This window comes from Halichoeres trimaculatus, unplaced genomic scaffold, assembly GCF_033239565.1.
Source record: "Halichoeres trimaculatus isolate MK-OKI-2021-1 unplaced genomic scaffold, fHalTri1.1 fHalTri1_scaffold_21, whole genome shotgun sequence".
Classification (NCBI taxonomy): Eukaryota; Metazoa; Chordata; class Actinopteri; order Labriformes; family Labridae; genus Halichoeres; species Halichoeres trimaculatus.
This window is the reverse complement of record NW_027437199.1, coordinates 16,103,389-16,121,127: the sequence shown is the minus strand read 5'-3', so window position 1 is coordinate 16,121,127 and position 17,739 is coordinate 16,103,389. Positions and strand designations below refer to the sequence as shown.

The window sequence follows — 17,739 nt, the reverse complement described above, 5'->3', positions numbered from 1 at the left end:
CGTTGACTTGACACAACTTATTTCTGCCCGGCTTGAGGCTTTGACAGTCGCAGTTTTAGTGGTCGCTCTCTCGGTAAAATACAATTGGCTGCCTGATGGATGCACTGTAAAAAAAAGTCCCAGGAGTGCTTTCATTATTTCTGTAACGCAGACTTGTAGGTGATATCTAGAATAGTTTTTATAAATATTAGTTTTGAAATGCAGCTACATTAACCTCTGGCTGCTTTTGGACAAGTGTTCAAAGATGTTTAGCATCTCCAAGTGCGCGTGACAATGATAGTGGTTCCTCGTGCACTTTCAAGTAAGCGTCTATCTTAAGCTAATTTGTCAACTCCACTGCTAAGTGGCTAATTTACACAAATTTAAGCACTGACTCGTCGCCCATGTACAATGTACATACATTTAACTTTTTATTTCAAACAGTGAACATAAAAATCGTTTGAAATGAACTGGGTTGGGGGCTCAAGGTGCGTATGAAAGGGGGGATACAACTTGTTGTTAGCTAATAGTAACATACGTTAGCTATACTCGATAACGTCACTGATGTGCCCCATTGCAGGAAGCGGTTAGTGATGAAAAATGACGAAAAAAAGCAGAGGGTAAGACAACCATATGTCCTGTGACTCTACAGTACAAGTAACGACATTAGTTTTGATGAATTTCATGTACTAGTGTTTATCATTTTTCAAGGAGTTCTTTCAAAAACGTAAAGTGCATCAGAAACTGGAAAACATGGGTATTACCCAGCCAGCATCGCCTCGACACACCACCCCCGGTAGTATGGACCTACTGACTTTGTTTATCGTCAACCAGATTGCTAGCAAGAAAGAAAATACAGGTAACTAATAAAGTTTTAGCAATACAGAAAAAAAATTAAGTATATAAATGCCAAAATAGGATCAGTAACCTCGCCCTATGTTGATAAAACTCTCAATCCAACATAGATAGTATTTTTCCTGTTTTTTCAGATCCTCCTAAAGTGGCAGTCATGGGCAACTTGAAAGGAGGATCAAAGCACAAGAGAAACGACCTCCTGGTCCTCCCAATGAGTCCCTGCTCTCCATCAAAGCTGAATCTTGTTGAGAACCAAACTGAGTTCAGGTATAGCTTGGTTGGGATTTCTCAAAAAGCAACTACACTTTGGGATCACACAAACGAAACATTACTCTTGAAAAATTTTTGTAAAATATTTTACATATGTCTAGCCTTCAGGGAGAAAGGAAAGAAAAGAATGTCATTCCACAAGGATTTAAGTGTCAACAGGTTTGTTTTCTTCAAGCCAATTATATATTATTTCTTTGGAAATGGCTTTCTTTCTAAGCATTTGTTTACTGTGTTTTACTTAGCTAGGAGCTGCAAAGAGTCTTGTGGCTTTACAACTTCATATTGTCTTCTAAAATGTGTTGCTTCCCTAATATTGTATCTGAATTTACCAGTTCCAGCCTTTTTCCCAGCCCAGAGCTACAACTGACAGTGCTCTCTGGTCAGAAAGATCAAACCTACCCTTCTTCCAACTTGAGACACCCAAGGCAGCCAAAGTCCTGTTTGGAAGTCCAGACCACGAGTGAGATAAACACTAGAAATTGAGTGATTCTTCTTTATTGGTGATTTTGTCATCACTTAAAGCATGTGTGTTTTTACAAAACACAGGGAACATGATGAACATGAGGCTACCTTCTCTTTCAATCAACCTGAGGACACAGAGCCCATGTTGGATTTTACTCTGAATCACCTGGAGACAGAGCAACAGTTTGTGGAAGATGGTTTTAGGGGGTTCAGCACTGATGAACACGAAGGTAAGGGTGAATAGTGTTGAAAACTTTAACAAAACAATAAAAAATGAAAATTAACTTTAAGTTTGGTTTCAGGTTTTCATTTTGCACAAGGAAAGCCAAAGATATATCTTAGAGATGAATCACCTGTCAAATCATCAACAGCGCAGTATGTGTAAATACATAAATACTGTAAACGATCAGTTTCATCATTTATAATTAAAATGCCTTAAATGTTTTGACACATTGTTTTGATTTTTTGTTGTTGTTAGGACTGTCCCTGTCTCACAGTGCATGGACATAGAGGTAAGCTAACCACAACAGGTAGGTTTGTACCTGAATGTACATTTAGCTAAAGAGGGGAAGGGTTTGTAAAACCGAATAAACACTGACTAAAGATAAAAAATGTATCAAAATGAAGGTGTCTCAAACATTTCCAATTAAACTATATATTGTTTGCACACTCAAGCATGAAAACACTACAAATGATACAATGAGACAAAAGACAGTTTTTTAAAATTTCACTCCGAAAGCTTTTTTTTTTTTTTAAACACAGCTATGGCCTCATGAATCTCCAACACCTTGCCCTGTTACCTTTGTGCAAAAACCTAAGTTTAGACTCAGATGATTAAAGGTTTGGATAGACTTGTGTCCATCTTGCTATTGTACTGGAAATGCAAGAGTCAAGTTAAAATTTTAGCTTTGTCTTTGTTACAGAAACAGTAGTTGTGTAGCCCTATTAAGTGTTTGATTAGGAGAAACAATCTATCTGCAGCTTTTAGCAACATTGTTGTTAAATCTGTTCACTAACCAAATGTTGAAAATGTAGAATACACCACTATATCATTTTTTTTAAACTTAACAACATCAGACATCATCACCCCTGCAATGTCTAACACAAGTGTGTGGCTGTGTTTGTGTGTCTTTTCAAATAATATTTTAGGAAGAAAAATGTTTTCAACTGTGTCTCAAGGCAACGGCATCATCCTTTGGTCAAACTTGTTGTGATGATGATGATGATGATGATGACCAAAGGCACATCCAGCCAAGCCTTCGCCCCCAAATCTCGATACCTCAAATGAACCACAGAGATACACAGGAAGTGAAACAGTCTGTGACCAGCTCAGGGAAAGCTGTGGGTGGCAACAGCCACCAACTAGGAAGTAGCACAGTGCAGATTGAATCTCCAGTAGCTGTTGTTCAAGCTCAGGGCTTAGAGTTGTGCAAATGCAAAGAAACTTCCAAAGAATCTCAAGATGTAGGAACTCAAACTGACGACAAACCCACAGCTAGAACATGTGATGCCTCGACCCAGTGCAGCTTTGTTGTACACATTGCAGCCAAAGTCAATACCTTCCTCGTGCCATCTTCTGACGTGTCAGTACAGCATCCAGCCACAGGGAGGCAGACCGATACTACTTAAAAGCAAAATACACACGCCTTTATCCAGCAATGTGGGGAACAAGGAAAAGCTTTCACCCAGCAAAAAGAACAAATCCAAATCTGGTTGCTCTTCAGATAACAGGGTTATTTACATATCCTCTGCTACCAACAGTGATGGAAAGTGATTCTGCAGAGACCCATAAACCCCTTTGTAAATGCCCTGAGCATGACAGAGGGGAGTGGTTTCATATTAGATTAAAGACTAAGTGTGACACTCATTGCGGAAATGTAAACACGTTAATGATTTAAAGTTCAATAGGTTTCACTGACTAAGGGACAGTTGTTAGATCCCACCCTGTTGTTACTGATTTAGGTAAGGAGATGGTTGAGAGCAGAATTAGAGGGGGCAAGAAGAAAATGGCCGGCTGATGACGGATCCATCAGATGAAGTGAGGAAAGAGGTCACATCTGCCATAAGGGCTAACAGACTCTCAGAAGACAGAGACACTTGAGGAAATAGCTGGCATTTTGCTCCTGCTCAAGCAGAGGAAAGATGAGGGACACTTAGGCAGGAATTAATTTAGAAAGGTGGATTTAAGAGAAAGAAGATGTCCATGTTTATTATATCATACATGTTTGTTTGGCTTCTGTCGGTTAAAGGATTGTTTCAAGTTTCATAACAGAGACAGTAAAGTAAAGCCTTGAGGTGATGCTGTGGTTCATGATTTTATTTCTTTTCCAATATACATATTCAAGTGTTTTGTTTTTTTCTTCTTCTTTAGAATATAAACTCTAGCAAAACATTTACAGCCTGAACAGTAATGAAATATACTCTACATCACTTTTTATTAGCCATTTTGTAATTCCTGGTAAATTGTAGAAACACACAGAGTTTGTTCACTTTGGAAAAATGCAACCATTTCACCACAACTGCACATTTACTATCCTTTCTTCCATAGGGGGCAATAATCACACAGCTGGATGTCAAAAGCTGAAAAGCACAGAATCTCAAAACAAGAAGCAGCCTCCAACAGCGAACATGACTTTTAATACACACCAGTGTTTCTGAGATCCATCTGCGTGTGTTTCCTGCATACTTCTACTGCAAAAGTAGTGGTTTGAGACAACTCTACTTCAACCAAGTGAAAATCTAACAAAATAAATCAAATAAGATAGTTAAGAGCTAGTTTTCTCCACAACTCTCTGATCTGTGATTTTAAGAAGTTGAACTAAATTGTTATGTCTCCTTACCTAACAATCTTTCAAGAAATGATAACTTCAGTAAACAATCTGATGAATGACTTGGATACATCTGAGACTGGTTCACAAACAGGAAGAAATTTTACAATGCTAAAAAAAGTTCTAAATGAAGGTACATAGTTGTATTGAGTTCTGACATTATCATTTTATTTTGACATAATTTCAAAGTTATTCTCGAAGCAAAGTTGATATATACGGTGTATTGATGGGAATAGAAACCAATGACTGATATTAAGGTGAAAACAATGCAGCCTCATAGTATGCCACAGAAAAATTATCGGCGAAACAATTGTTGATTAATGTAACCCAGAATAATCATACTTGGGAAAATCAAATATTTTAAGTCTTTGCTTGAAATATTATTTTAGGTTCCTTATGTGGAGGTTGTATGCCATTTAAGGGCTACAGCATTTTACAGGTGGTAGAAAGGAAAAATATTCTCCATCAATACCAATATGTTCCCATTACACAAGCTTGACCAAGCAAAAAAAAATAAAAAAATAATAATAATAATCACGATACTTGATAGGAATATGTCATTCCATTTTGACAGGTCAATCTGTGCGATGAACAGTGAATTTTGTATTATGTCCAACTAATTTATCATTATCTGATAACCAATTTATCATAGATAATCTGCCTGTTAATGTCTTAATAATCTATTCTGTGTTCTGTGTTAAGACAAAGGTAGTACTTCGACTACTTTCAATAGTTTTTGCTACACATAAAACCTGTGTACCAGACTAAGAAATTTAACCTCACACTGTTTTACAAATTTACAAAACAACATTGCATATTACAATGAAGCTTACTCAACACAAGAACTACATATTAAGATATGCTCTGCTATTTGTACATAAGGCTATGGAGGAAGACACAAATGTAAATACATAAAATTATAGTAAAAAAATAAAATTTCATCACAGGTTACGTTGCAATTATGTACATGATGAATAAATAAAAGCTTTGCAGGACTGCATTGCTATAACACACATGACAAAACCATGACATAATACATCCTCTTCAGGGATCTGGACGCAAAAACTGGCCATTAGGCACCTTCACAACACACAGGCACTGCTATTATGTTCATTGAAATAAGTACAATTATCAATCAGAGTGAAATGGTTGTTGTCAACCACCCCCTAGGTTGGATATTTTAGTGTTTAATGTACTACAATACTAACCATGAATTGTATTTGGTTCAAAAACTTGGGGTGACAGGTCTGATCTCCCCAAAAAACAGGAAATGGTAAAGAAGGTAATACTTTTTCCCCTAACTTTCATATACATGAAATACTTCATTCAAATAATGATTAACGATAAACCATAGCAACATAATTTATTCCTTTGAGTGCTACAAGATAAGTGAAAGGTCCTTCGTAGGCATTAACTAATATTTCAAGTGCTTGAATCATACACTGTGCATCTCTGGTGGTGTTTGTTTTTCAGAAATAATACCACAAGAGCCAAAAACTACAAGTATCATATCATCAGATGACAAACTGACATCACCGTGCCACACTACAAGCATTAGGAACATTTAACTGAGATCTGTGTTCATATAAAGGCATAATGGTAACTTAAATCAACAACAGTTACGACTGTTTTTTTTTCAACACTGAATGCACAAACCTAGTTTTCAAGACCACACTGATGAACCTTTTAATAGAGCTCCCACAAGAAACTTAGTTCACCATAATGCTGCAGGATGGCTTGTATATATAACGTTATTGATAAATACTTGTAGGGCACATTATCATCAGTGGTCATGAGAGAGGGAAGTGTCTCTTGTACATACAGTGTGTGTTCAACAGTCGATTCTTGTCTTAGTGTCCACAGAAAGGAAGTTATACGTCCAAAAGTTTTAGCCTGACACAATGAAGATATTTAGGGCACAGGTTGATCACTGGCACTGAAGAAGGAGTCAGTTTACCCCAATTTAGAAGAAAAGGTTCAAAATAAAATTTCGATGTTCAGTCTGCTAACTACTACTGCCATTGATTGTGGATTCCTGAATTGAAAGTGAATTCAATCACTCCTACAACAAGCGTAAGGCCTTAAAAACGGTGTGATTTCTACCTCATGATAGACCATTGGTCTCCCAGCTTACAAAAAGGAGAAGAAAAATTTAACAGATATAAGAACTTTTAACTAATTACCAAAGTGAGTAAAACACCCAGAATGAAGTCTGCCAACACAGAAACACCCTAGTCCACATCAGACGCATCATTGTCTGATAGATGGTAGTTTGACCCTTTGACTCGGATGTATTCAACCTGTCTGCCCTCATCAGAATCTGACGCGCCACAGGAACAAAGCTGGTTTTCAAACAGCGCCTCTATCTCCTCCAGGCGACGGCCTTTTGTTTCTGGCAGGCAACCAAATATGAAGAAGAAACCCAGTAAAGCCAGGCTGGAGTAGAGGAAAAAAGCTCCTGGGGAGATGAAAAAAAGAGCACAGTGTCACTGAGGATAGCCACCCACAAGCACAAGCAACACAGGCGCTGCAGCTTTTGAAAGCAGTGTCACTTGTTATTTTTACAAGTTCTCTTCTCATTTATTGAGAAAACGAAACGCTGGTGGTGACAGCAGAACCCGAGGGTGGCTTATAGTGGATTTAGAAAGCCAACAATCTTCCGTGGACAAGTATGCACCATCAAACAGAAATGTTTGGCCAAAGTGAAATATTGCTTTCTAGACACTTGACACCATACTTTCTTGTACAAGTAACATGTTCTTGTCAACATGGCATTACATCAAGTTTAAATGAAGAAGGATAAACAACATAGAAAAAAATAGAAATGCCCCGGTTGACATTTACTGAGATTTCCTGATCTCTGTGTTTTCTATTTTGTCCACCACAAAGCACAATGACTTTAAAGCTACTGTCAAGAGTGTGTTACACCTAACTACCATAACAGTTTCTCTCACATCATCATTACCTCCGCCAAGGAAGTTATGTTTTTTTGGGAGAGTTTGTCTTTCTGTCTGTTTGTGAACAACATAACTCAAAGAGTAACGAATGCTTCTTGATGACATTTTCAGGAAATGTTCAAAATGGGATAAGGAAGAAGTGATTACATTTTGGAGGTAATCCTGATCACCGTCACAATCCAGGACTTTTTTTAAAGGATTCTTTATCATTGTGAGATAGGGCCGTTTTCACCATTTGTGTATATAACTCCAACATAAATGTTCTGATTGCTTTGCAAAACAATACAAGACAAGGTCACCATAATTTCTGACAGATGTAAAAGTACGATCCAGATCCTGGCAATATTCTGGATACTAAGATCTTGAATATGAAATATGTACTGGGTCATCATAATTTTCAACACAGGAAACAAATTATGGTACAAACCTGCAACTAACACCAAATTGTAGCAGACAGTCTGCTGAAAGGGAGTATAACATTAAAGTAGGAATTAAGTGTTGGTGACAATTGCAATACACTTGGCGGAGGTTTGCGCTCTCTGAGTGCTTTTCTAGTGTTCTTGTTGTTTTCCTTTGTTGCTGGTGAACCTATGGACCACATCGATGGATTAATGACTCAAATTGATCATTAACCTGCCACAACTCAGGGTGACTCCACAATCCCCCTGCTGTATAGATTACCAGCTCCACAAAAGGTCAGTTCCTTCCTGTCAGAGGCAGACAATGTAATGGCGGTAACTGGGGTGTGGGGTGTTCGTAAAGATTGGCTTAATTTAATGGTAACTGACAGGATTCCTCACTGGTATTTATCATTTCTGACAGGAAGACGTAGACAGACATGCTGGGTAAATTTTCCTACATAAACAAAAAGCTGTGCAGCAGTTTGTTTTTAGAAATCACTCCTGCGACCTTAAAACTGACCGTAGTACGTGAAATACTGCGCCATATGGAGAAAGGTGAGAGACACTACGATGTTGAAGGTCCAGTTAACTCCAGCAGCACATGCATTCCCTGTGCTCCTTGCCCAGAGGGGGTAGATCTCTGAGTTGATAGTCCATGGCATTGGGCCCATCCCTGGGAGAAAGATCAGGATCACAGTTTAGGGAGAGGGAGACAAGTTCAAACAAAAGCAGCAGCATAGCTTGACCAGGAATCAGGGTATGAGTGGCTCAGGTGTCAGTATGGATTGTTCATCACTTAACATTTAAGAAGATTTAGCATCTGCAGCCATGTTAGGGGCTCTGTGAGACTAGGATTAGGTGGAGTGGCGCTCTGAGTGAAATGTTAATGTCAGCAATAATCTCATCAAATGGTCTACTCAGTAGCTATTTTGGAACTTTCTTTTCTATGACTCATTCTCCTGCAGAAGATGAAGACTGTCAGAGGTGTAGATAAACCTGTTAAACCTTATATTTTGGAGAGGAAACAGCATGAAGACAGCTCTTTTCTATCTAAAGTTAATACATTTTCATTTAACACTCACCTGGAGCGAAAGCTGCCAAATAGAGCACCAGTCCCAGTAACACTAACCAAGAGTAGGAGGTGGGACAGTAGTTGTAAGCCCAGTAGGTCTGATCTTTCATCAGGCTGGAGTTGGAGCATCTAGAGAGGGACACACTTGTTAGTCACTCTTGTCTTCTCAGTCTGAAAGGTGTTATTTTAAATTAAGTGGCTGGATTTGACAAAGTCGTATCTACTTTTAAATCGTACTCGTCAAGAAGTTCTTCTGCTGCCGTTTCAACCCCCCCCTCCCTGATGTATCTTTAACACATCCACATACCCACGCAGCATCCTGTGACTCACCTGCCCCATGCTGCCTGCTCAGTGGTGGCCTTATTGACTGGAACACAGGAGGAGGTGAGGAGTGCTGAGCCATTCTCACGGTAACAGAAACCACATCTTGGGTCCAGCATGCAGGGTTCACACCACCTGCAAGGTACATGACACACGTAATGAACATAATGTGGTGTTAGTTTACAAAGCACATTATGGCTCTCGCAGTCCCGTCCTTTAACTTTTCAGGTTTTGCTTGGACTGACTTCACATGCATATTGCAAATGAAATTAGTGGTGTTATCTATCTAATCTCTAAATTAATTCATGAGATCATAATGATGGAAAAAACTACCTAAGCCCTCTTATTAAGCGTTTAATTGAGGACCGCCCTGTGAGATTACTGCATTGGCTGTTCCTCATTTTTTGCCTCCCACAGGAAAAAACAAAACAAAACTATGGAATAAAACAGAAAAACAGCCATGTTCAAATTTCAAGTAATTAAATTATTAAATTGATCATATATTTGCATAGAGCCAACCTGTTGGGTTTGGAACAAGGATTAAAAACCATTTTTAACACAATAATTTACCAGTTCACAATACATCTTTTATTCATCTGATGCCCACATTACACCATATAATATCTGTAAGTGACTGAGACCGAACGCTTCATTTTCACTGCTACGCTTATTTCCATGTATAACTCCCAGCAGCAGAGTCCCCTTCATCCCTCCTGTCCCTGTGGTATACATTTCTACAGACTTTTTCCTGACTTCAAAGAGACTGATTGACGCCATGCTTGCATACTGTGATTCACTCATGTACACTGTGCAAGAGTTAACGTTGACCATTAACCCTCCCCCTCCCACCAACACACTGCCATATTTATAACATTCTTCTCAGACAGAAAGTGAAGTTCAGAAAAACACTTTCCTGCTGGATTTGTTGAGCAAACTCAACAACCTGACAGCATTCAGCTACACACTGTTTCTACTGCTGAAAGCAAAATGAAATGAAGTAAATCACTGTGTTGTCATGAAAACATGCTGTGATGTAAAAGTGTAGACCCAAAATACAAAAAGATCCCAAATTTTCAGCTGGATAGAAAGAACTGTGAATGGCCCATGTACGAGTCAGAGAGCATTAAAAATGCTGCTACCTATTTCATGATGCCTTTGTTTCATGGAGTTTTCGAATATTTTTTCTAGTTTGTTAATGGATGAAACTAGCAAGGACTTTTTATTTTGAAGGCTGGGTATGGTGTTCACAAAATAGAAAATACAATAAAAAACAGTGCCAGTAGGTACGTCCTGCACATAGGTGTGACCATAGACTGTAAAAAAAAAATGGACGTTATTTTGCTCAGCTTGAAGTGAGGTCCCCACAAAAACTGCTCCTCCAGGAAGCTGGCTGAAGTATAGGTTAAAAAATCCGGCTTCCCAGTCTTTCCAGATGGGCTGTGGTCAAACTTTTAAAAAATCAATACTCCTCGTAGAAATGTTTCTCACATCCGATCGTTGTGGCGATTTGAAGATATCATTTGACTGTCTTGTAATCAAGTCCTCTTTTTTCTGAAAAGTTTTGTTTTCATTAGTTATACGAGGTTAAAAAGCGAGGCTTTATGTAACATTTAACAACGATTGAAAGCTGCTGTTCTTTTGTATTTTTTTCAGGGATTGTAAAATATGTCGGGAGGTAGAGTCAAGAAGTGATTAGACTCTCGAAGGGACGCTACAAGAACCAACATGGTTACTTTTATTTTGTATTTTTACACCTGACATTTTGGTAGACTGTATCTTTGTCTATCAGCTGACGTAAACTCTAGTTTATGTTAATGTGAGAGTGATGAGTACGTTCAGGTAGTGTAGAGAATGCCTTCAACATAGCAAATAGATGTGAATTTGACAGTCAAAGGATCTGAAGGTAGACTTATTAGTAGGGATGGGTATCTTTCACATTTGAAGCGATACGGTACCAATTTCCGGTACGTGGCAATGGGTACCGGTACTCAGCGGTACTAGTTTTAGGTACTTTTGTGTGTTTATATCGTAAAAAATATCAATTTGTTTACAGATAAAGTTTTAATTCTTTTCAATTTAACATTTTTATTCTTCAATATGTAACCTTGCAATGCTGTGTTCATGGCCAGCATGGAAAATCTCCTACTCTTCCACTCTCTCACAGCCACAAGGATGCATTTAGGTACCTAAACATGGTACCTTTTGATTTTACATGAATCGGTACCTGGTACTTTCAACAGAATTCGGTCGGTACCTTTAAAAGTACCTAATTCGGTACCCATCCCTACTTATTAGGGCCTAATATAAAGACAAAATAATGTGCAGTTACATGTTTAATGAAGCAAATAGTTGAGCATGCAATATTTGCTATAAGATTATTCGATTGATTACAAGATAAATGGACAGGCTAGAAAAGTAAATGAACACTGCATCCTGAGTTGGGGTACATCCTGTAGAGAGCCCATGCATGCACATGGATCAACATCATGGATTTTTACAAGTAAAGTACGCCTCTTATGTGTAATGCATGAATGGGAATTCAATCCCTGTGTAGCCCAAGAAAGAACATTCCTACAAAGCCTTTAGGAGAACCATTAAAAATAAATTCTACCATTGTTCATCCAATCTGCAGTGGACCTAAAAGGCCTGTGATGGCTGTGGTCAGCAAGACAGTGTGTGGGCTCATATGAAGTAAAGTGAACTCAATGAAGCCAACACACTGTGGTAAAAGCACTCATCTCTTGAAATTACCACTGTGTTGTGTTTTTTTTTGTTTGTATGTGTTACATTGTGTGGGTGCAGGACAGTGAGTCCATTAGGCACCGTTTGTTGTTATGATGAAAGACCATCGATACACATGAGTTTTATCTTTAGCCTGAATTGGTGGAAATGAAGTGGGACAAAGAGTCATCTGATGTTTGCTTACTTGGAAAGACACTCAGGTTTTCTGTGTGTGGTTTGATAAATATTGCTGCAGACTTAGCATTTAAGAGAAGAGATAATTTAGTTCTTAGACCTATATTAACTGATTGTTTGAATGATTCTAAATTTATGAATATCTATTATACAATTTATGTTACAAAGTCATTTCTGGCATACATCTGATGCTTCTCTCCTGGCACTCATTCAAAAACTCAAGAACTGTACTGAAGAATACAAAAATATATGTTAATATGTATGAAAACGTGCAATAACTAAAAGATATATCCTTTACAAAGCTTTATTTCCCCTGAAGCTCTCCACCACTGATACTGTCTCCTAGATCGATGTTCTGGCAGGATAAAATATGAAGTGCTTTCTCTAAACACAGAAGTGCTTTGAGGTGAATAGTGGTGAAGGTCTCTTTTTCAAAATGATGCTAGATTTCAACCCTTGTGAAGAGCTGTTTAGTACAGGATAATACAGACACAGAGACACACACTCACACACATGCACCTCTGCCATAATGGGGATAAATTGGATTGGAGGTTTCACAGCTAGTTTCAAGCATCGGGGGTTTCAAATTTCCCAGCTTTTATTGGTTTATGAAAATTACTTAAATGTTTTTACTCACTGGTAACTGGAGCAGGTAGCGTTGGCCAAAGATGGCTCCAATGAATGGACGGTGACGGGAGGAGTGTGCTGAGCAGACATCAGAAACCCAATGGCCAAGAGACACAAGCTCAAACTTGTACCTGTTCAAAAATATAGTATCGTGTAAAAATTGCCTCTTGGAGATTAGAAACACTTGATAAAGAGTTTGTCAGGTGATACCTATGATACTGCCTAATGTGAGCTTCCTGCGCCCCACTCTATCTACAAGCCACACTCCCAGCAGGGTAAACAGGAAGTTGGTGAGGGTGGTGAGTCCAGCCAGCCAGATTGCAAGCCTGTCATCCCGCACTCCTGACATCTGCAGAATGGTGGCACTGTAATACCTGAAAGACACCAGGACAAAACAAAATAAACACTGAAGTTTAGTTTTTTTTTCATACCAGTGAGGACATCAAGAGGATGCTGATTGCAAAACAATAGACACATCCACCTATTCCCAACCAAGAGCCTGTGTGTTGATAGCTAAATGCTGCCAGTGAGACATCACAGTCAATAAGCAATCACTTGAACTGAAAAGGCACATGTAAAGACCAACCAATCAAATTGAGCTTGAACACCATTAATGGGAGTCACGTTTGTTTTTAGAAGTGGACAACAGAAGATAACTTTAGGGGAGGAGATGTTTGAGTAAGAGGAGAACTAAAAAAAGAAGGAAGAGCAAAAAAAGAGTACTGAGAGGACAACTTAGAAGGAGGAGGAGAATTTGTACAGAAGATATCAAAGCCCGATGGTTGACTCATCATCAACCATGGATCCAAACCTTATTTGAGCTTCACACTGTAACATTGCTCATCTCTTTCAAAAGAAAACAAATAGGGAATCCTACCATCAAGAGTTTTACAGTATTACTCAAGAAAATTGCTGTGCTGTGGCCAGATGCACATCAAAAACCGGTTTAACAGTGATCTTGTAAAACTGTGTATCGCACAATTTTATATTTTTCTAATCTTCAGTTCAGTACAGAGATTGAAGAGATTATGGTTCTTCATGGCATCTATGTTCATGCTTTTACATATTGCATTTAGCAACAGAAAAGCAGAGAGTTTAGTTAAAGATTTAGAAAGCTGTCTGCAGATGCAAAATCTATTTGTTAGGGTTACATGTGGAGTTCAGACGCCAAAGTACCATCATGAAAAAGGTTAAGCTTTCAATGTTATGCCTACTAGGGGTGTGCCATATCATACTGTCCACAATAATACCAGTATAATTTTCTTGACGATATAAATTTGTCATTTTTCGATATTTAAATTGCAGATGCAATGACGTATGACACTCCCTGCTGTGTAACACAGCAACATCAACTTCGTCCTCACATGAGGATTTAGTGCCTAAAAGAGGAGCTACTTCAGTGATGTGGAGGTGGTTTGACTGACCAAAGATCAGACACGCAGCAAAACACATTAAATGAAAAATGTGCAGGAGAACTATTATCGCGAGGGGTGGAAACACCACAAACACCTATAGCTGAAACACACGGCTGAATACAACCAGGCCATGAAGACACGTGAGGAGGATGTAGAAGCTACGTTATTATTGGAGGATTTTTTTGCCTCCATGAAGCAGGAATTCCTGCAGGAATGTCACCCATGACAACGTACTTTTATAATCATTAATTAGCATGTTAGGCTCATCTGGCCCACCCCAAACTTTAGCACCTTCAGTCCATGCTTTCTCCTTTCTGTTGGTGTTCTTATAGAAAGACTCTGTTGTGTCGTATAGAATTATTTATTTACTACATGGAGACTACCGCAAAGATTCTTCCATTGGATTTCCAAAAGCCACCCACATTTACATGAAGATGGTGTGAAAACGATCCACGTTCATACGACTCCAAGAGGACAAGTCACAATGATGTAGTGGCCATGCCAGGCCCGTAGTCGTAGATGTGGATATATGTGTGTATATATGCTACTCGGAAATTAGCCATCATTGTTGTGGTTGTTCTTTCTTCTCGTTTTATTGTGTGAAACAGTTGGCAATCCAATCTTGAGGCGCATTACTGCCACCAGCTGGACCGGAATGGCTTAACTGGAAGTTGTGGCTGCACGCATAACCTTCACCTGAAACTGCGAGTGCGCATTTGGTGACATCAGCGTTTCACCCTGAAACGCTCTGCTCTGTGTTTATACGAAGCTGGATGGAGGAGCGTTTTGAAACCTCTCCACTCTGGAGAGTGTTTTCAAAAGTTTCAGTTTTTGGACAAATCACAATGGGGTCTCATCTAAATACAAGGCCAAAACGCCACAAAATGTTATCAGTTTTCTAACTGGATGCTGATTAGAAAATAGCTTTCTTAACCAGAACCAACCCTTTTATTGTTTGCATTAAAAACGGTGGATTATTTCATTTTTCATTGAGGGATTTATTTATTTATTTGTTAGTTTTGTTTATTTATTTTTTTAAACCAACCACGAGAGCAGCAGATACCTGATACAGGGACAGTTCTGATTTTCAGTAAATACTTCCTAACTTCTCACTTTCAACAACACTTTCTTTGTCTCTTGCTCTGTTCTCACACAGTAGTGGCACCATGCTGCTCTTCTACCGAGTATCTTGAGCAATCATAAACAAAGCTCTTAACCAGCTATGGTCAACCACAGAGACACCAGCATGGGGTCTATTCCCCTCTTTTATATTACTGAACGTAGATATAATGGCATCACCATCACATCTGCAGGGTTTTATTTAGAGCGTGATTATGAAAATTATGTGATTTAATAAAGGGAAAGCATATTTTCACACCCCCTGAGGCATATACAGAACCACACAAGTTTATAAATACAAACACAACAGATTCAAATAACCCTCAGAGAATGCAACATGAAAACAAAGAAGGTATTACTCATTAAAGAAAGAGCCACAATAAAAAGTCTCCCTGATTGTCTGTGTCTACAGACCCTTTAGAATTAGCATCCTGCCTTTCATCTCTCCCAAAAAGCTATATCCTTTTTCTTATGTTCTCTCTTAAAAAAGAAAGACGGCCATTTGAGGGATTTACATAACAATGTTTGATTTTTCTGCCATGGCAGAAACACAACACGAAAAAAACATTAGATGGAACAAAATGTTTCAAAAGCTTGGCAGGTGGTTTTAGTAAAAGAAAGCTCTGTTAGGCTGAAAACTCTGGTGCTCAAACACATGTGCTGAGTGGACACAATCGCACATACTGTGGGAATATCCAAAGATAAACTACATAAGAAAAAAAAAGAAAGAGCAGGATTTAGCAGCAGCGGGGGTAAAAGCTCTATTCCTGTTCTTAACAAAGCAGCCTGCTGTTTTCCATCCACAGCCTGCAATTTACTGATTGTAGCATACGCAGCAACACACAAAAACAATTTGTTCTTATCAAAATGTGAAAAACAGCCTGTAGAAATAAAGTTATCATGACTCTGGCTACTGTGCTGAGAAATGTATCTTGTGCAAAATGTTAAGCCCTTAAAAATTCCTGTCTTAGGTTATTTACAACAACGGTAGTTGCAGATGTCTGGTAGTATGTAGAAGAATACCTATTTTTTAGATCTTCTGAAATCCAGAGAAGTCAGTGCAGTGACTTCAGGGAACAAACAAGTCACTGAAGGGCTGAGGCTAGGCCAAGTATGGTGCCTAGACTTGCACCGATTGATGGGTGCTGATTTTCTTAATTTTGGGGGGATCGGTGATTGACCCATCCTTACATATGAAACTAATCTTATATACCTCTGGGAAGGTCTGACAGCCAGCCATTGTCGCTTTTTGCTCAGAGACCTAAAACTCAGGACACTTGGTTGTTTAAGTTAAAACATAAGGATTTTATTGTTTTACAGGTATTTTTCAATGACTTTTAATAAAACAAGATTGGAACATTGAAGGTATATGCTGTTAGTTATAAAAAATGAAAAATAAAAATCGGCAGATCAGGCTTTTTAGAGATTGGTGATCGGCCAGAAAATTATGATTGGTGCACTTGTAATCATGCCACTTGAATCTCATCTGCAAAAAACATGTTTTACCTCTCATTAAGGAAAACGATAATAAATTGATGGTAACTTGAAAAAGTGATATTTATCAGTGATCTACAGGAAACTGCGATCAAAGAATACACCGATTCAGCTCCCTAACACTCTCTCATCCACACCAAACAAAAGGTAACACACAACTTCCAAATAAATCCTTTCAATATCTCCGCACCTACCCATATGACCCCCACATTCACCGGTCAATGTGTTCCTAAAAATATGCTTTACCCTAAAAGAAGCAACAGTAAATAATATACAATCAATACCTTGACCCAGCCCTGAAATATAAAAACAGACTGTGATTTATTCCTACAGTCATTGAAGTCAAGGTAAACACACCATTTATCAGTAGCAAAATAAAACACCAACTGAAACTGACATTAATAAGATAATCTCTAATGTGTTCCAGCCACCACACAGGCCCACTGATGTTTACACGACAACAGTTTTAGGGTGAGTATTGTTGTGTTTCGGCCTCGTGTTTACACGGAAACAGCGTTTTAGCCAACCTAAAAGGCTAACTTTTAAAAACGGCCTCCAAAGTGATTTTTTTCCCAAACGGTGCCACCACTGTTGCTCTGTAAACAGTAAAGCCGTGTTTCCACCAAGCAGTCCGGTTTGGTTCAGTAGGATTTGGCATGGTTTGGTACAGTTAAGCCTGATCCCGTTTGCGTTTTCACAGCAAAACTGTGCCCTCTCGTGGTAGGTGGCGTGTAAGCTGGATGCTGAAAGCCGCAACTAATAAACAATAGCGTGATGCCGTAGCAGCGCGACACAGTTTACCCCGCTAGTAAATCCAACGGAGAAGGAAAACGCAACACAGTAAACAAAGAGCACAGATGGAAGACACGCAGCATTTTGTCCTCTCTGTGACTGGCATGTAGCTCTTTGAGAAGTGACGATTTTTTTTCACCAATCAAATGGCTTGCAGTGTTGTAACTCCACCTTCTGAGAGCGGATCGGTTTAGTCTGGCACCCATACCAAAGGGTCCCAAAAAGTGGGAC

The 17,739-nt window shown here is 38.8% G+C and overlaps 2 protein-coding genes across 3 annotated transcripts in view; one reads left to right on the top strand and one right to left on the bottom strand.

The window, feature by feature from the left end:
• Positions 1 to 503: 503 nt before the first annotated feature.
• Positions 504 to 3,774, top strand: redic1 (regulator of DNA class I crossover intermediates 1). The gene is made up of 9 exons (XM_074698608.1): positions 504 to 599; positions 691 to 838; positions 969 to 1,101; positions 1,206 to 1,263; positions 1,437 to 1,564; positions 1,651 to 1,796; positions 1,869 to 1,941; positions 2,045 to 2,078; positions 2,716 to 3,774. Exons 1-9 carry the CDS (start codon positions 573 to 575, stop codon positions 3,193 to 3,195), a joined length of 1,227 nt encoding a protein of 408 aa, XP_074554709.1. The 5' UTR covers positions 504 to 572; the 3' UTR covers positions 3,196 to 3,774.
• Positions 3,775 to 3,852: 78 nt separating this feature from the next.
• slc2a13a (solute carrier family 2 member 13a) overlaps positions 3,853 to 17,739 on the bottom strand; it is a 78,081-nt gene continuing 64,194 nt past the window's right edge. For both annotated transcript variants that reach the window (XM_074698606.1, XM_074698607.1), the window contains 6 exons: positions 12,899 to 13,062; positions 12,699 to 12,819; positions 9,155 to 9,280; positions 8,835 to 8,953; positions 8,273 to 8,425; positions 3,853 to 6,852 (listed from right to left, as the gene is read on the bottom strand). In XM_074698606.1, the coding sequence (XP_074554707.1) occupies positions 6,626 to 6,852; positions 8,273 to 8,425; positions 8,835 to 8,953; positions 9,155 to 9,280; positions 12,699 to 12,819; positions 12,899 to 13,062 (910 nt within the window). In that variant the 3' untranslated portion in view covers positions 3,853 to 6,625. The remainder of the gene's footprint in view (positions 6,853 to 8,272; positions 8,426 to 8,834; positions 8,954 to 9,154; positions 9,281 to 12,698; positions 12,820 to 12,898; positions 13,063 to 17,739) is intronic.

Bases quoted from the DNA above. Each gene is read 5' to 3' on its own strand.
- redic1 (XM_074698608.1), top strand. From the start codon at position 573: ATGAAAAATGACGAAAAAAAGCAGAGG. The intron at 1,565-1,650 runs GTGAGATAAACA...TACAAAACACAG, and splicing joins TTTGGAAGTCCAGACCACGA to GGAACATGATGAACATGAGG. The intron at 1,942-2,044 runs GTATGTGTAAAT...TGTTGTTGTTAG, and splicing joins GTCAAATCATCAACAGCGCA to GACTGTCCCTGTCTCACAGT.